Source organism: Eleutherodactylus coqui, chromosome 6 (genome assembly GCF_035609145.1).
Source record: "Eleutherodactylus coqui strain aEleCoq1 chromosome 6, aEleCoq1.hap1, whole genome shotgun sequence".
Taxonomy (NCBI): Eukaryota; Metazoa; Chordata; class Amphibia; order Anura; family Eleutherodactylidae; genus Eleutherodactylus; species Eleutherodactylus coqui.
In genome coordinates, this window is record NC_089842.1 from 80,219,742 (window position 1) to 80,237,870 (window position 18,129).

General features: G+C 50.8%; 1 protein-coding gene across 2 annotated transcripts in view; it reads left to right on the forward strand.

Annotated features, from left to right (window-relative positions):
- Nucleotides 1-2,869: 2,869 nt before the first annotated feature.
- Nucleotides 2,870-18,129, forward strand: part of ETFB (electron transfer flavoprotein subunit beta) — a 50,256-nt gene continuing 34,996 nt past the window's right edge. For both annotated transcript variants that reach the window (XM_066607048.1, XM_066607047.1), the window contains exon 1: nucleotides 2,870-2,991. In XM_066607048.1, the coding sequence (XP_066463145.1) occupies nucleotides 2,938-2,991 (54 nt within the window). In that variant the 5' untranslated portion in view covers nucleotides 2,870-2,937. The remainder of the gene's footprint in view (nucleotides 2,992-18,129) is intronic.

Sequence of the window (18,129 nt, forward strand, 5' to 3'; positions counted from 1 at the left end):
CTCACAGTAGCCTCAGTGGTAATAGTGTCCCTCACAGTGGCCTCAGTGGTAATAGTGTCCCTCACAGTGGCCTCAGTGGTAATAGTGTCCCTCACAGTGGCCTCAGTGGTAATAGTGTCCCTCACAGTGGCCTCAGTGGTAATAGTGTCCCTCACAGTGGCCTCAGTGGTAATAGTGTCCCTCACAGTAGCCTCAGTGGTAATAGTGTCCCTCACAGTGGCCTCAGTAGTAATAGTGTACCTCACAGTGGCCTCAGTACTAATAGTGTCACGCACGGTGGCCTCAGTAGTAATAGTGTAACTCACAGTGGCCTAAGTAGTATTAGTGACCCCTACAGCAGCCCTCAGTAGTAACAGTGTCCTTCACAGTGGCCTCAGTAGTAATAGTGTCCCCCACAGTGGCCTCAGTACTAATAGTGTCCCTCACAGTGGCCTCAGTACTAATAGTTTCATGCACAGTGGCCTCAGTAGTAATAGTGTACCCCACAGTAGCCCTCAGTAGTATTAGTGACCCCTACAGCAGCACTCAGTAGTAACAGTGTACCCACAGTGGCCTCAGTACTTATAATGACCCCCACAGTGGCCTCAGTAGTAATAGTGACCCCTACAGCAGCCCTCAGTAGTAATAGTGTCCCTCACAGTGGCCTCAGTAGTAATAGTGTCCCCCACAGTAGCTGCAGGAGTAATAGTGACGCCCCATATTAGCCCCCCTGAGAACTTGTACCTGTCCACCCTTGGCAGTTGGAAGTAGTTTACTTGAAGATGTTCGCTTGGCTGCTCTAAAGAAATAAAAAAGGGGAACTGTTGTAGTAATAATAATATGAATGTGTTTCTTAAAGCAGCCTATGCAAATGTATGTATGTATATATTCATATATCCACCTTCATAGAAAATAGCTAGCAGTCAAATGGTTAACTGGTTCATTTTTATGCTGGTATCCTGAAATACACTCCTACGCAAGTTCTACAAGGTCCTGAGATGTGTTTCTCATAAGAAACACCTGTGATGCCCTCTGCTCATAAAAGGGAGGCTACTTCTTATCTCATGTCTTGGATTCCATAGTCCAGGCAGAGATATTGATAGTCTTTTCTAGTTGCGTTTCCTAGAAATGACATGTTCACATAGCAACATACACCTGGGGCGTAAACATATGTTAATCATCAGCGTCATTACATACTAGGCCAATCATGAGTTGTTATGATGTTGCGAGGGGTATGCATGTAATTGGTGCATCATATTCAGTATAACTGTATTGTACGTCCTGTCAATAAAGCAGAAGGGTATGGGGGCTCACGGAGAGCATCTGTGAGTTGAAATACATATATTCATGCATGAAGCTTCTCATTATAACCAATCTGGAGCAAACCAGTGAAATCTTCTGACCGATCATCGTGTTTACGCTTATCGTTATCGCCAGCACATCTCCCCGTGTGAATGGAGGACGTGCTGCTGACAATGATGATACCGCACTGCAGAGGAACAAGCAGACTAACCAGCTTTCACCTCCAATACATCGGCCGGTGGAAGGACCAGTCCAACAAACACTAATCTCCCTGATCGGCGCTCATTTCAACGACTTCTGTCGGCCCATGTAAAATAGCCCTGAGGCCTCTTTCACACAGACATTGCGATTTTCGGGGCGCCCGAAAATCGCATTAATGAGTTGAAGTCACAGCTAAATTTTCCATTTTCTCACCCATTCACACGGCTGGGTGTGGCGTATATACGCCGCAGTACGGAATTCCATGGAGCGGGGGAAGAGACCTCAGTGCTGCTAAAGTCTCTCCCCCTCCCTCTCCTTGCCTGCTGATAGCGGCAATAGAGGCTCCCATTGAAGCCTATGGGAGCTGCCAGCAAGAGGGGGAGGGACTTTATCAACGCGAGTCGCTGCTAAACTCCCTCCCTTTTATGGCAGCTCTCATAAGCTGCCGTAGGAGTCTATGGGAACGGCCGACGTATTCCAGCAAAAGATGGGACAAGTCCTATCTTTTTTGGCTGTCCGTAAAAGCGGCCGTCCGGAATGCGCACCGTATGCGCTATCTGTTCCAGACAGCCGAGTTTACACACCAGAAAATCACCCATCTGAACAAATGCATTGGAATCCAATACTTCAGATGGTCGCGGTTTTCGGGCGGCGTTTTATTGTGGCAAAATAGTGTTGATGAAACGCTCGTGTGAAGGAGGCCTCGGGCTGCCCATACACGGCGTGACGCAGTGACGAGCGAGATCAGTGACTGCCTATACTGAGGGCAATGCCACATCTACAGGGATGAATGATCATTATTACGTTCACCCCCCCTGTACATTATCATCACCGTCAGCAGCCTCCCTGTAAAAGGGTCCTAATTCTATTTAAAGGGAACGTCTAGCTTTGTGAAATGCATCTTGATATTCCCTAGTTGACTAATTTGAAGTCTGTAGATCACACTTTGCGGCAACATTTTATCACACATGTCGACATTTATGTCCAGAACTGGCGCTGCAGTCCAACGCGACCAATCAGCCAACTGCTTTCATTTTCCAAAAGTTCTCTGAAAAAATTGAGAGATGAAATCTGATTGGCTGTTATAATGAATGAATTGCACAATGGTTGTAATCCACTTATAATGAGCAGAGTTTCAGAAACCTCCTCCTCAGCCTGTCACACAGACAGGGAGTCTCCTATAAACCCCGCTCATCTGCTCACCAAGTCACAACTTGTCTTTGGATCACCTCGCTGCCCTAATCAAATATGGCCGCCCCGCAACAGTCGACCTCTCAGTGACGTAGAACGAAAAGGTCGTTTTCGGTGATTGGATGGCTAAGTGAATCACGTGGTGTACTCTACAAGCTGAGCATTGTGAGTGGCTGCAGTGCTTGACTCTGTGATTGGCTCTTATGTATGTGAGGGATTTGATTGGTCGGGGACGTAGGCGCTTCTACTGAGTCGGCAGAAAAGATGGCGCTGCGGGCTCTGGTCGGTGTCAAGCGGGTCATAGACTACGCTGTGAAGGTGAGACCGGCTGGTAGCAGAAGCGGGGGCCGTGCGGGGTTGTCAGGGGGACGGGGGAGCTGTGTAGCTGTGTAGTGCTGTCAGTCTGGGGGAGCTGCGCCTGCTGCCAGGAGGAGTTCACCTGCTTACTCATCTTAACCCTTGAGGAGCCGGACTTTTTTTTTTTTGCTGCTTCGTTTTTTTTTCACTTTTAATAAATCATAACTTTCTCTTTCTGCAGGATGATCTTTTTCTATGTTCCTATGTAAAGTGTTGTGAGTGCAGCGCATTGTTACTACTGCTGATCTGACCTGCGCGTTCCCCACTGATTGGCTGCCTTATGGCACCGCAGTCAGTACAGACGGCACAGGAAGCAGATAGCGCTGGTAACGTTGCAGTGGCCAAGTGCGGTACTGCAGGCAGGGCTCCCATTGGGTTGAAGCTGTGCCTGCAGTACTGAACGGAGCGCTGTCTGTAGTGCAGCCACCATGGACAGCGGTGTTGGGGGATCTGCAGGACTACTCGGTGACGGGCGCCGCTGATCATCTGTTGATGAGCCATCCTTAGAGCAGGTCGTCAGTGGTAAAAAACGGCCAAAATCCGGCACACACAACTTCTTCAAAGGGGATGTACAAGTATCACAGGGTAGGGAAGAGCATGCTGATCAGTGGGGTCTGCGGAGACCCCCAAGGATCCTGTGAATGAGGGTTTATTGCACCCCCACAGTGAGGAGGAGAATGAATGGAGTGAGGGGTGGTGTTAGAGTGCTGCCACATCAGTCATGTTAGGTGGGACAGCTGCAGGTAACCAAGCACCGGGGGATCTCCATCCGCTGCATTGCAATCAATGCTCAGCCAGTACTCCGTTATTCTGACATCACAGCAAGAGCGGAGGGTGAGTGAGGGTGGGGGGGTTGTAGTGCCACGAGTCCCCTGTTCTCGAAATTGGTGAGACTCCTACTGATTGGCAGGTTATCCCCTATCCAGTGGGCGGATAATACCCCGTGATCCTGGTGCAACCTCTGTAATGTACTGAAAACTTTAATAAAAAAATTTTTTTAACTGCGTGCGCGGCGCACACACTGCGGCGGGAGTGACTTCTCTTCATCTTGTAGGTCAGACCGATTACAGCAATATCAAATTTATACACTTTTTTTTTTCTCAGGCTGGGTTCACACTGGGCGGATTCCCGTCGGAAATCTTGCGGTTTGGCCGCAGCAAAAACCGCGAGATTTCCGCCGGGAGAACCGCCGCGGTTTAAGCCGCGGCAGCTTTGAAGCGACTTGGCCGCATGCTTTTCCGTTGCGGCCGGCTCTCCCATAGAGGAGAGCGCAGCCACGACGAAAATAAACAACAAAAAAAAAGTAAATAGACATGCTGCATCTCTTGAAACCGCGGCTGCGGCCACCGCAGCCGCGGTTTCGGCCGGATTTACCGCAGCGGATTATTCGTCCCGTGCGGACGAGATTTCTGAGAAATCTCTTCCACATGGCTGGCTAATCCCGAGATTAGCGGCCGTGGGCGGTTTTGCGGCGGGCGGATCTGCTGCAGCTAAAATGCGGCAAATCCGCCCTGTGTGAATCCAGCCTTACATGGAAAAATAGAACCTGCTGCGTTGTTTTATACACAAGTGCGAGTGATACAATGAAAACCAATGTATTTTCACTGACCCATGTACCGCATAATACACAATGCACCTGCGTTCAGGGGAGTCCGGCTTTAGGCTGGGTTCACACGGGGCGTATTCCCGGTGGAAATCCCGCGGTTTGGCCGCAGCAAAAACTGCGAGATTTCCGCCAGGAGAACCGCCGCGGAAAAACCCGCTGCGGCTTTGAAGCGACCCGGCCGCTTGCTCTTCCGCTGCGGCCGGCGCTCCCATAGAGGAGAGCGCGGCCGCAGTGGAAAGAAAAAAAGAATGGACATGCTGCATATTCTGAAACCGCAACCGCGGTCGCTGTTTCAGCCTGGTTTACCGCAGCGGATTGGCCGTCCCGTGTGGATGAGATTTCTGAGAAATCTCGTCCACATGGCTGGCTAATCCTGAGATTAGCGGCCGCAGGCGGATTTGCCCCGGCGAAATTCCACGCGGAATTTCTGCGGCAAATCTGCCCTGTGTGAACCCAGCCTTAGTGTTCTTCGTTATTTTTAGAATATTAAGAAAGGGGAAAAAATCACTGCAATACTTTATTGCGGTGTATTGTATTTTATCCAAGCATCCTGATAAGCCCTGCTTTAACCATGTCTTAGTAGGCAGAAATGCATGGCTACTCTGGGGGCCTTGACAAGGCTCCAGGCTGCCAAGGTAGCCCTACGTACCCCATGATCTCATCTCAGGAGATCTAGCCTCTAATTGCGCCATTTAAATGCCGCTATCAGAATACACAGCATCATTTAAATGACTTTGAGGTATACTTGAAGCACAGCTGCATGCTAACAAGTCTGTACTCTGTTCACAGGAGTCTTGGAAGCTGAGACCTGGGGAGCTGTTTGCTGGGGTCCTCCCACCATAGAGCAGCTCATAGATGAAGGAACCCAAGTCATTGATTTCCTTCACCCCTCAGATCTGCTGTTATCATTGGGGTCAGACGACTCCTCTGTGTCCCAGAGAGGAAGAGCTAAAACGGCTGCACAGTGTTGGGGTCCCACCAGACCGCTCCCCATGTGCCCCGGATCCTTGTCAGTGGGGGATAGCGGTATTGGGGTTCACTGCAGATGCCCGGAGACGCAGGTTTTGGTTGGCGTTGGTTGTAGCTGCACATTCCACCTCTGGGTCTGTATAAGGGCTCATTCACACGGCCGTATGCGTAAGAAAGGTGTGTGTATTATGCAGCGTTTTGCGTGTGGTGAGCCACATGTCACCGCGTGGGGCAGCGACTGTGCACTGCGCATGACAGCGTATCCTGCGCATGCTGTTATCTGCAGTAAGACTAGTTGTTTTTTTTTTTTTATATTCCCTGTTCTGACTCATAGCGGCGCTGCGTATTAAACGTTGCACATACAAAATGCGTTGTGTATGGACAGCAGTTTATACGCACAATAGGGCTCTTTCGCGTGTAATACACCGTAAGTAGGACGTGTTCTTTTTTTTTTTTTGCACATATTATACGCAATAAAAAAAAATCGTGTGAGCGGGTCAGTGAAAGGCGACAGATCTTCATTGACTCCATCCACCATGTATTCCATGCACATACTACGCGGTGACATTGCGGTTGTGTGAACGAGTCCTCAGGGCTCATTCGCGTGACCGTATGTGTAAGATGCTGCATAATGTAGACAGTGTGACTCTGGGGTTTACCTTTTTCCCTGCTGTGTCACATAGCGGGTTGTGTATGCATAGGCTGTCCATAGAAAAGAATAGAGCTTGCGATATGCGGTGAAATGGAGCGCGCTGCGATCTTTTTCACAGGCGTTATTCTGTAGACCCTCAGAGCTCTTATTCTTCACCGATGGACGCTTTTTTATGAAGTAAACTGAAGCTAGAAGAGAAGTCGCTGTGGGAAGCAACGCCTGGCGGTGGCGCTGCGGTGGTGATTTGCTTTTTGTTATCCACCCGCGCCAGGTGAGGAATTAGCAGCACAGCAGAGGTGGGGGGCATCAGTAGGCTCTCGGTAATTGCTGTTTGTGTGGGATAAGGCGCCCCCTGGTGGTACATTGTAAAAGTCAAGGACTGTCGGGGAGGAGGTCTCCTATTCGGTACTAGTGAGCTGCTCTATTAGCCAGCCGTACTGCAGAGATTTTCAGCTGCTCAGCAACGGCGCAGGGAACACGGGGTTCACATGACCGTACGACTCGGGTGGCGGGGGTGTCTCTGTGGACACCCAATACATCTAGCACAGTCGCAGTGCTTGTACCCAGAGCAAGAAATGGTAGAAACAAGCAAATGAGGACTGCGTCCGCTTACACACGCACATAATAGTTTCCCTTTTTTTTGTCATACCTCATTCAGTCCATCGTTGGCCCGTCGGGGGTCTGTGAACGACTGACTGATCGCAGTTTACATGTAGCGAATGGCAAATGGTGACTTCTTTGCCGGCATAACGTGAATAACGAATGATAAGCGAACAAATCCTCGCTCAGTCGTTGGCCGCATTTACACTACATGATGATCGTACGGTTTATGCGCGATCCAACGATTATTTGACTGATGGTTCCGTTATGGGGGTCTTATGGCGCGTTCATCTATACACTGGGCGGTTCTGTCACCGCGGTCTATAGCTACATTGTGAAGCCTGGATGGAAGTGCTGGACAGCGGTCAGTGTCAGTAGTGATGCGGACACCATTTTGGGGACCTAGTCAGGGTTTCTGTTCATCTCCAGTATATTCGGAGTATAACGTGGCCGACTACACTGCTCTGTGCTCCAGATAGAATGAGATGAGCAGAACCCTATCATGGACCCCAAAATGGTGTCCGCTTCATTAAGGACACTGACCAGCCGCTTGGGGGTCACAATGCTGTTTTCGGCAGTATTGATGGAACCTCGAGGCAGAATCCCGTAGCGAGACCTCCTGTGTGAGCGCTCACTCACAGGTGGGGCAGCTGTTTAACCCCTTGAGTGGCAGGTTTCCTACCACCCTGTCGTGCCCACCAGGGCAGGTTTTTTAAATGGTCTAATCATTGAATTTCAACTAATTTTGCAGTTGCGTTCCAAGAGCCATAACTTTTTCATTTTTCCATTGACCAGGCCATATGAGGGCTTGTTTTTTGCGGGACAAGTTGTACTTTTTGATGGCATCATTTTTGGGTATATATAATGTATTGCATAACTTTTGTAAAAACATTTGTAGGAAGATTGGGGGGAAAAAAAAGAAATTCTGCCATTTTGTTTTTTGGATTTCCTTTTTACGGCGTTCAACAAGCAGAATAAATAATGTGATATTATTCTCTGAGTCACACGATCCCGGCGATACCAAGTGTATACAGTTTTTATGTTTCGGGGAGGAAAAAAAGAAATGGGGGGAAAAAAGAAAAAAAGGGGCCATGTCATTAAGGGGTTAAATAATGTACCAACTTCCTTCTCTGGGTCATTACACGCACGGATACCACATGTGTGATTTTATTTTACATTTTTTACAAAGTAAAGGGAGACAAGTGTTTTTATTTTTATTTTTTTATAATTTTTTTACTTGTTTTTTTTTTTAACTTTTTTTTTTTTTTTGTCCCTTTTAGGGGACTTCCACAGGGACCCATCAGGACCCCCTGATCACTTTTTGGGGGTCTGATGGTGACAGCCCTTTACATGCTGCAGTGACAGCCCTTTACATGCTGCAGTGACAGCCCTTTACATGCTGCAGTCACATAGACTGCAGCATGTAAAGGGTTAACACAGCAGAGATCGGAGGTTTTCTTTGATCTCTGCTGTAAGAGCTGGTGCCTGGCTGTCCTCTGACAGCCAAGCACCAGCTCTCCCTGCCACAGAGATCATCGGCTTGCTTCTGACAAGCCGATGGTCTCTATGGCAACCTATAAACAAAGCAGGAGACTTAGAAGCAGGAGATTGCCGGCATATCGGCAATATCTTCCTGCTTCTCAATGTCCTGCTTTGTTCTCTGTGGGACAGTGCAGGCAGAGCACAAAGCCACAACTTGTGGCATTGGGCTCTGCAGCTCCCATAGTGATACATAGCCCAGAAATCTTCCGGGCTATATCACTATCGGCAGTGGAGCTCGTCCCGGAAAATTTCTGGGCGTACCACTCAAGGGGTTAATGGTGTCACCCAGCTCGCCACCCTCCCTGATAGGCGTGTTGTGCAGATTTCTGCTTGTTCTGTGCTTTAGGCCTCCTTCACACGGGCGACAAAGTCACGCAATTTTGTTGTGTTGCTACAAATCGCATGTATGTGAAGGCCATGTGATGTTTTATAGCATGCAACAACCTGACACACAAAAACCTCGCAGGTCCGGCGATATGCCCGCAACTCGTGAGGTTTTGTAGCCCATGTTTCCCTATGGAGCCCTCCTCTCTGCTGCATTGTATTAAAACGCGATTTTCAGGTGATGCAACTTTGACAGTAAAAAATCCTACTGTCAAACTATAATCTAACCCCGGCTGCAGGGAACAATACACATCTATCACCTAAGAAGCGCTGTCATCTCCGGCGCGTCTTCTCTCCGGGTCCCGGAACTATTCTCCTTCATCTGGTGGTATCACCGTGAGAAACCACAGCGATCTCACGCAGGCCAGTGATGTGATATTGCAGCGATGCCGTGTCGCCCATGTGGACAAGGCCTTATTTATGAACTAGGAGGCTCAGGAAGAGCAGGAAGTGCTGGGAACTGTGGGAACAGCCCTAAAGAATGGCGATGGTTGGGTTGGTTATATCCGAGGGGTGTTCTTGAGCAACTTCAGCCGCTAGGGGGAGAATTATGACCGCTCATGTGCTTAGATTTTGGTCTGTAATTTGACTTTTATTTAGTCTAAGGCCTCTTTTTCTCACAGCTATTAGCCGCAAGAAAGCCGCGACCATGTAAAGCAATGGATTGCAATGCATTCATTTACATGGGCGATTTTTAGAAGGGGGGGGGAAATCACAACTGAAAATCACCATAAAGCGTCAAAAGACGGGCCATGAGCTATCTTTTGACAAAAATTGCAGGGAGCTCCCATAGATTCCTATGGGAGCTGAGAAAAAAAAGGAGGGGGGGAGGAGGAGGGAGTTTACCAGGTCTGGCACTCCTTGAAGACAGCTGGCTCGATTTGGCTACACTGAGTTATTCTGACGACCGCCGCTGCAGTGTCCTCTTCACGCGATACTGCCGTGTGATTGGACAACAAAACACCAATTCCTTTTGGAACTGGGCCGCTGCGTTTTTGGTCCCCCCCCCCTCCCCCCTGCAATGCGACCTGCGTGAAAAATCATCGCTTGTGTGAAAGAGACCTCAGTGACGTGCCAGATTTATGAAAGCTGTCAGACTTTATTTTCTACACCTGGTCACATTATTTTACTTTTAGGCTCATTTTTGGGCATGACTGAGGTGGTGCAACCGTGTAGTCGCTCAGCTACTCCCCATCACCAACCTTCACACCAATCACAGAAGGTATTTGCTCCTAATTGATCATGCAGTATGCAATGTTTTTTTTGTTTTTTTTTAATTAAATTTTTTTTTTCTTGGACCAGTTTGGTACTTGGACCAAGAGTCGCCTGTACATGCTAGATCGCCCCCTAGTGCCCAGGAAGTATTGTCCTGAGGAAGGAAACTTGCAACATTCTATTTTTATTCCAGCTTATGGGGGGACACTTTTTAACACCCCTTAAAGGTGTCTCTAGAGACCATCAACCTATAATGGCTTTATATGGTGAGGGAGACGTACCATAAAGTAGTCTGTACAGGGGCCGGGAGCTTTGCCATTGAAGAACAATAGTAATCGCCTCTTATAACATCCTTATAATCACTTGATGAAGTGAACGTATGCGACAGTTGTTTGTCCCCTGTGGCCATCAACGGAGGATGAACGGTAACTCATTCACTAGTTGCTTCCTTCCAGCTCACCTAAAAATAGTCGCTGGTTGACTTATTAGTCTGCTGTAACCTGGAAAGTCTTTCCACAATTGGCCAATAACTTTGGGAGTAGGAACAACAATCGTTCTACGTAAAAGCCGGTAAATAACGGTCATTCGTACTCCAACAACCTGCTATAGCGATATTTCCAGCAACCGTTTGATCGATAACCCTGCCATGAGTCTGCAATGGCTGACAACAGCGGACACTAGCCCAGTAAATCCAGGCACCTCCTGATACGTCTGGCGGCTGTAAGTCACCGGTAAAGGAGCTTACTGTGTAAGTGGATGCGACTCGTGAAGACGTCTTCCGCCTTAAGCCCCGCGGCTTCTCCCCCCGCCGGTGACTTGAGGAACTAATGAGGTGACTTGAGCTGTAAATCAGCAGCCGCAGTGTTGTCGGCGGCGGATTATCTGTTGCTTCCTCTCTGATGCGGTTCCAGATGAAGCGTCGGCCTGTGATGATGAAGAAGCGGCAGCTGTCAGGAGACGCACATGATTTGTATGGAAATGGCCGCAACGCTCAACATTCATCGCTTCCTTCAATCCCTCAATTTTCTGCCTTTGTTTCTAGAGGAGAAGGAAAGAATCAACAGATTTTCTCACTTTTGAGCGAGGACGCCTGCACCGTCTGGGCGACCGCGGATGCTCGCAGCACGCCACTTAGGAACGGCATTTATTCCGTATTGGTCGTAATGCTGAACATATTCCCTCTTTAAGCCGTCTGGCATTGTTCAGGGGGCTTAAAAGACCCCGTAGGTGACAGCCATACATTGGTCACTGGTGACTATAGCGGGCGTCAGCTTCTTATTTACATTCCCTCGATGTCCCCCATTCCTTGCATGCTACACGGGACCCCCATTGTGCCATCCGGCCCCCCACAGATCCCTGCAATGCATAACTCCCCTCTGATGTTCTTCCTGAGCCTCTTGGTTCTTGTACAGAACACCTGCCTAGTCGGAGGGGGTTTGACACAAGTTTTGCCATGATCCACCAGCGCATGGACTTACATGACAATTAGCGATGGTCTGCATTAGTTTGCAGCAGATGACTGCAGCACGGACAACCTTACTAACCAGTTGCACCCATTCCGCCTAACTTTTGGTGCGCCAAACTTCATTGTGGTGATCAGTAGTGAATATACTGGTAGGATCAGATGGGGCCGGCTGCTTCCTCCTGGCTGACTCGTATTTGGGTTCCTGGTGCTGCGCAGTAACTTCATTTTCTGACTATAAGGGCGGCTCACACAGGCGTATTTGTGCGTGCAATACACAGAGAATAGAACCCATTGATATCAATAGGCTCCTTCACAAAAACAGGACCTGCTCTATTTTTGTGCACATTTGCATACCTTGGGTCCTCCTAGACGTCTATGGGAGGTGGACATTACCGTGAAAAATAGGACCCGTCTGGACTTAGGCTAAATGGGCATGTAAATGGGGGTGTGCTCATCTGCAGGCAAAGAAACCTGCCCTGTGTGCAAGAAAAGTACATTATAATGCGTTGACAGGCATGAAAATCAACCTAATTCATAGCACAAATGCATAGCGCTGAGAAGTGCACAACTGCACATGTGCCCGTGTGAAGGAGGCCTAAGGGCGCTATTACATGAGCATCACTCATGATTTGGCACTATCTGCTGCACCGTGACCTGCAAGTTCAGGCTGCCCATTATTGGTGCTCGTTACCACCTCTCCAATGGCCCAGTCACACAAGGGTACGCTCCATTTGTCTGCACTGACCCTTATAGCCTATCGGGCTAGTCAGACGAGCGATCTTGCACACAGACTGACGGTCTTCACAGATGAGAATAGCACACAGTAACATAGTATGTAAGGCCGAAAAAAGACATCTGTCCTTCCAGTTCAGCCTATTACCCCCCCGATGTTGATCCAGAAGAAGGCAAAATACCCCAATGAGGTAGAAGCAAAAATTTAAGGGAAAAAATTCCTTCCTGACTCCAATCAGAATAATCACCGACCCTTCTGCTACATGCGGGGTCTGAGTGGCTGGGCGCAACACATGGGTGGGTATCCATTTGCTGTCCAGTGCAAGTTACCCCAAAGAATCTCAGGTGTGACTCACGTGGCCGTCTGACTGCGGCCCAAGACACCAGGATCCAGTGTAACTTTCGGGTGGGTCACGCTAGTGTTTAATGGTTCAATTCTGGGGTAGAAAGTCATAATTTAAAGGGGTTTTCTGTCTGCTTTTTCACTGATGACTGATCCCCTAGATGGGCCATCAGTAGTTGATGGAGGGGGTCCGCCGCTCGGGACTCCTGCGCTGATGATCTGGCCCACTGTCATTAGCCATCAGCGCAGGAAGTGTGTGCTCCGGCTTCAGTGCCATTGAAATCACAGAGAGAGCTGCGCTGCTGCAGAACTTCTTACTTCTCTTCTGATCAGGATGTCACATCCAGCCCTGACCGGGAGAGGCGCATCTCCCCCATTGATTTTAATGGCACTAAAGCCGGAGCACGCTTGTTCTTCCCTGTCTGCTTATGACAACATCCCGCCCGCTGTGCTGAATAGGGGCCAATCAAAAAGCTAATGGATGGGGTCCCGAGCGGTGGACCCCATCCATAAACAGCTGATGGCCTATCCTAGGGGGGGGGGACCCTAATGGGGCTTTTAAAACCGGAAAGCAAATGTAAGCTTGTTTCATTAATAGTTCCGGCACTGAAAGCACTGTTGGCTTTCCCCCTTTATAAACCACACTCCAATTAATGGTAAAAACGGATCATGTAATTCCATTTATCACCTCTGTCTGCTGCAAGAACACAACAGGGAGACGAAGCCAAAATGGAGATTACATGCTAGTTCGAATCCACTCTAAGGGCGGTGGCTTCACGGGGACGAATTCACGTATGTATGTGCGCAAAACAAAAAACTCATTCATTTAAACGCATTTGTTCTCATTTCCTCTCTGTGTGCGCATTTCTTGTACGTGCAAAAAAATAGAGCCGGTCCTATTTTCCTGTATAGGACCCTGTAGAAGTCTATGGGAGGTGCGAAAATACGCCAGTGGAAGCGCAAAACCGCAGGGAAAAGAACACATCTGGACCTCATTAGGCTAAAAAGTCTTAACGCAGGGTGGAGTATGTCGCACATACAAAAAAGTAGTTTTATACACTGATATGCGTGCAAACATGTTGCGCTGAGGCCAGCGTATATGCGCATGCACTGGTCTGAGACCGCCCGACTATAGTAAATAGAGCAACCAGAAGAATTTCCCCAAAAAAGCAAATTGCAAGTAGATTTCTGGTGATTTTTGCCGCTTCCCTTCAGATTTGGTCCATCCCTGGTGGTGATGGTCCCCTGCCCCATATTAGCTGTAGGCGGGCAGCCTGGCATCACCCTTGGTGATTGGGGATGCTAAAGCCAGACGCAGTCACCCCTGACTCTTAGCATTTTCCATTTGTGGAAATGTCGCAGTAATTTATGCAAACTGTGTTGCTTTCAACTTCATTAAAGGTGACCTTTTACTGTTTCTCAGGATGTTTCATCTCCGTGCCTCGCAGCGGCGCCCTCTGCTGTCGTCTGTGTGAACTGCAGTAAGCCACGGCTGTGTATCGATAACACCCCCTACTTTATTAATATTTAATCGATCATCTAACGAGCCGGCCGTGTGACCTCTCTTAATAGATCGCAGCTTCTAAGCACATCCATTCATCGCCATTGCAGGCCGTCTTGTGTTCTGTGCTGTCCTTCCACCTTGCACCCACCAGGGGGAGCTGCAGCAGCTTAGAAATGGAACTGCTATCTAATTTTTTTCTTCTTCTTCTTCTCCTCTCCCCATAGCACAAATGAGATTTGACTTAACATATTCCTTATCTGGTTGCGCTCATATCAGAGGAGATTGTGAACAGTGTGATAGTAAAGGTGTTCTCCTGTCTAAACGGTCCAGTGCGGCGCGGCTCTGCAGTGGTGGGGAGGGACAGTGCGCCACTTCCCTCCTGGCAGCCGTTCAAGGCACACAACAAGCGTGTCCTTGAGATGCACTTCAGCGTCCAGATTGAATGAATGTTTAACCTCTGCTGCAGGTGGGAGGCAGGGAAGCGGCGCCGGCCCTCTAATCACACTGCGTTCTGCTGACACGGGAGACGGGGACAGTCTAGATGGCGCAAAACGCCTTTCTTAACCGTAATTGGAATACCATTCATTAATAAGCAGAAAAATGACCTTTTGAGAAATGGCGTTTAATTTAGCAGACTGACGATCCCTGAGGGCTCCTAGCATGTCATCCACCGCAAAGATGGAGGGGAAATGAGGCGGGAGGGACAAGCGGATTATTACGGATCGGGACTTTAGCAGAGACGGCTATATAGGATGCCATACGGGTGATGAGTGACATATATTGATGACCGCCATAAGGCGATCATTCAGCTTTCCCCTGAAGGCATTTGGTGATATATGTTCTGCGGTAAGCTTTCTATGAACCAGGGAGCTCAGGCTGAGCAGTGATATAGCGGACAGATCTGTGCCGCTGAGGATTGATTAGATGGGTGCAGTTTTACCGAACCCTCAGCTGTGAACAGGGCTAGGTCTGTGTCGGTTTTTGGCATTTGGATATGAAGAAGAATTGTTCCGTTCACTGACAGCAACCAGAGGTATTGGGGAATTGAAACACAAAGTATATTGTATATTCTCCGAACAGTGCAGCGTTATTTAGAGGACTACTCACTATCCAGTAAGCCAAGACGACAGACCCTTTACACTTTGCCCTGCAGTGCAGCCGCCTATGACGGATCTCGCGCTGAAGACCGGGCCACATACAGTAGTCAATGATCTCCTAATCCCTGTGTAACTTGTATCCCCGTTCCTCCCGCACCTCCTCTAGCTCGCTCTCAGCATTAGACCCAACATCAGAAGTCGTCTTTAGGCTTCTCTCTTCTTGCTCTGCTACCTGTAATGAGGGTGCTTTTACATGGGACGACCTGTAGGGTAGATGAATGGCCATCTATTTACGTGGACCGATCGTCATTCAGTTTTTACGCATGCAGAACTGAATGACGAATGAATTAATCATTTGTTCCTTCAGTCGTACATTTAGACTGCAAGCTGATGGTTCAGATTCTTGCTGATTCCCGCGTAAAGGGTCTCTTCGTGACCCTCTTCCTTCTGACGTCATCCAGTGTCGCTCCCCGCTGTCATCAGTCCCCTCCTTACAATGTACAGCCGGTCTCCTCCTTCTGGTATCTTTGACTCCTGCCTTAAATCTGCTGTCATATCCCTACAACTAAGTAAAGCGCCTCTTGCTGGTCCGGTGCTGCCAACCAGCGATCCGTCTCTAATCTCCCCTTCATCTCCAGACTCCTGGAACGTCTGCTCTGCGCTCTCCTAATAAACCCTCTGATAACTTTATTCCCTTGCAGTCTGGTTGGTTGTCCGCTCTCACTGACGTGTCAGACAATCTCCTGTCCGCCTAATCTAACGGCTTCTGCCTGATTTTTATGTCTGCAACGTGTAAGTCGTCCGTGAGCTCCACGTTATCTGTCTTAAGGATGCTGCTTCTCAGTTTACTTTCTGCCTCTCAAACGGCTCTTTTAGGGAATCCTGTGCCGATTCTACGTCTTCTCCTCTTTTTCTTGGGGTTCCTCGCGGTTTGGTCGTCGGCCCTCTGTCCTCCTCCTCTTGGGGTTCCTCGCGGCTTGGTCGTCGGCCCTCTGTCCTCCTCCTCTTGGGGTTCCCCGCCGCTTGGTCGTCGGCCCTCTCTCCTCCTCCTCTTGGGGTTCCCCGCCGCTTGGTCGTCGGCCCTCTCTCCTCCTCCTCTTGGGGTTCCCCGCCGCTTGGTCGTCGGCCCTCTCTCCTCCTCCTCTTGGGGTTCCCCGCCGCTTGGTCGTCGGCCCTCTCTCCTCCTCCTCTTGGGGTTCCCCGCCGCTTGGTCGTCGGCCCTCTCTCCTCCTCCTCTTGGGGTTCCCCGCCGCTTGGTCGTCGGCCCTCTCTCCTCCTCCTCTTGGGGTTCTTCGCCGCTTGGTCGTCGGCCCTCTCTCCTCCTCCTCTTGGGGTTCCCCGCCGCTTGGTCGTCAGACCTCTCTCCTCCTCCTCTTGGGGTTCCCCGCCGCTTGGTCATCGGCCCTCTCTCCTCCTCCTCTTGGGGTTCCCCGCCGCTTGGTCATCGGCCCTCTCTCCTCCTCCTCTTGGGGTTCCCCGCCGCTTGGTCGTCGGCCCTCTCTCCTCCTCCTCTTGGGGTTCCCCGCCGCTTGGTCGTCGGCCCTCTCTCCTCCTCCTCTTGGGGTTCCCCGCCGCTTGGTCGTCGGCCCTCTCTCCTCCTCCTCTTGGGGTTCCCCGCCGCTTGGTCGTCGGCCCTCTCTCCTCCTCCTCTTGGGGTTCCCCGCCGCTTGGTCGTCGGCCCTCTCTCCTCCTCCTCTTGGGGTTCCCCGCCGCTTAGTCGTCGGCCCTCTCTCCTCCTCCTCTTGGGGTTCCCCGCCGCTTGGTCGTCGGCCCTCTCTCCTCCTCCTCTTGGGGTTCCCCGCCGCTTGGTCGTCGGCCCTCTCTCCTCCTCCTCTTGGGGTTCCCCGCCGCTTGGTCGTCGGCCCTCTCTCCTCCTCCTCTTGGGGTTCCTCGCGGCTTGGTCGTCTACCCTCCTCTCCTCCTCCTCTTGGGGTTCCTCGCGGCTTGGTCGTCTACCCTCCTCTCCTCCTCCTCTTGGGGTTCCTCGCGGCTTGGTCGTCGGCCCTCTCTCCTCCTCCTCTTGGGGTTCCCCGCCGCTTAGTCGTCGGCCCTCTCTCCTCCTCCTCTTGGGGTTCCCCGCCGCTTGGTCGTCGGCCCTCTCTCCTCCTCCTCTTGGGGTTCCCCGCCGCTTGGTCGTCGGCCCTCTCTCCTCCTCCTCTTGGGGTTCCCCGCCGCTTGGTCGTCGGCCCTCTCTCCTCCTCCTCTTGGGGTTCCTCGCGGCTTGGTCGTCTACCCTCCTCTCCTCCTCCTCTTGGGGTTCCTCGCGGCTTGGTCGTCTACCCTCCTCTCCTCCTCCTCTTGGGGTTCCTCGCGGCTTGGTCGTCTACCCTCCTCTCCTCCTCCTCTTGGGGTTCCTCGCAGCTTGGTCGTCGGCCCTCTTGCCTCTTCCTCTTGGGGTTCTTCGCGGCTTGGTCGTCGGCCCTCTCGCCTCTTCCTCTTGGGGTTCTTCGCGGCTTGGTCGTCGGCCCTCTCGCCTCTTCCTCTTGGGGTTCTTCGCGGCTTGGTCGTCGGCCCTCTCGCCTCTTCCTCTTGGGGTTCTTCGCGGCTTGGTCGTCGGCCCTCTCGCCTCCTCCTCCTCTTGGGGTTTCTCACGGCTTGGTCGTCGGCCCTCTCTCCTCCTCCTCTTGGGGTTCCTCGCTGCTTGGTCGTCGGCCCTCTCTCCTCCTCCTCTTGGGGTTCCTCGCGGCTTGGTCGTCGGCCCTCTCTCCTCCTCCTCTTGGGGTTCTTCGCGGCTTGGTCGTCGGCCCTCTCTCCTCCTCCTCTTGGGGTTCTTCGTGGCTTGGTCGTCGGCCCTCTCTCCTCCTCCTCCTCCTCCTCCTCCTCTTGGGGTTCTTCGCGGCTTGGTCGTCGGCCCTCTCTTCTCCTCTTGGGGTTTGTCGCGGCTTGGTCATCGTCCCTCTCTCCTCCTCCTCCTCTTGGGGTTCGTCGCGGCTTGGTCGCGGCCTTCTCTCCTCCTGCTGTTGGGGTTCCTTGCGGCTTGGTCGTCGGCC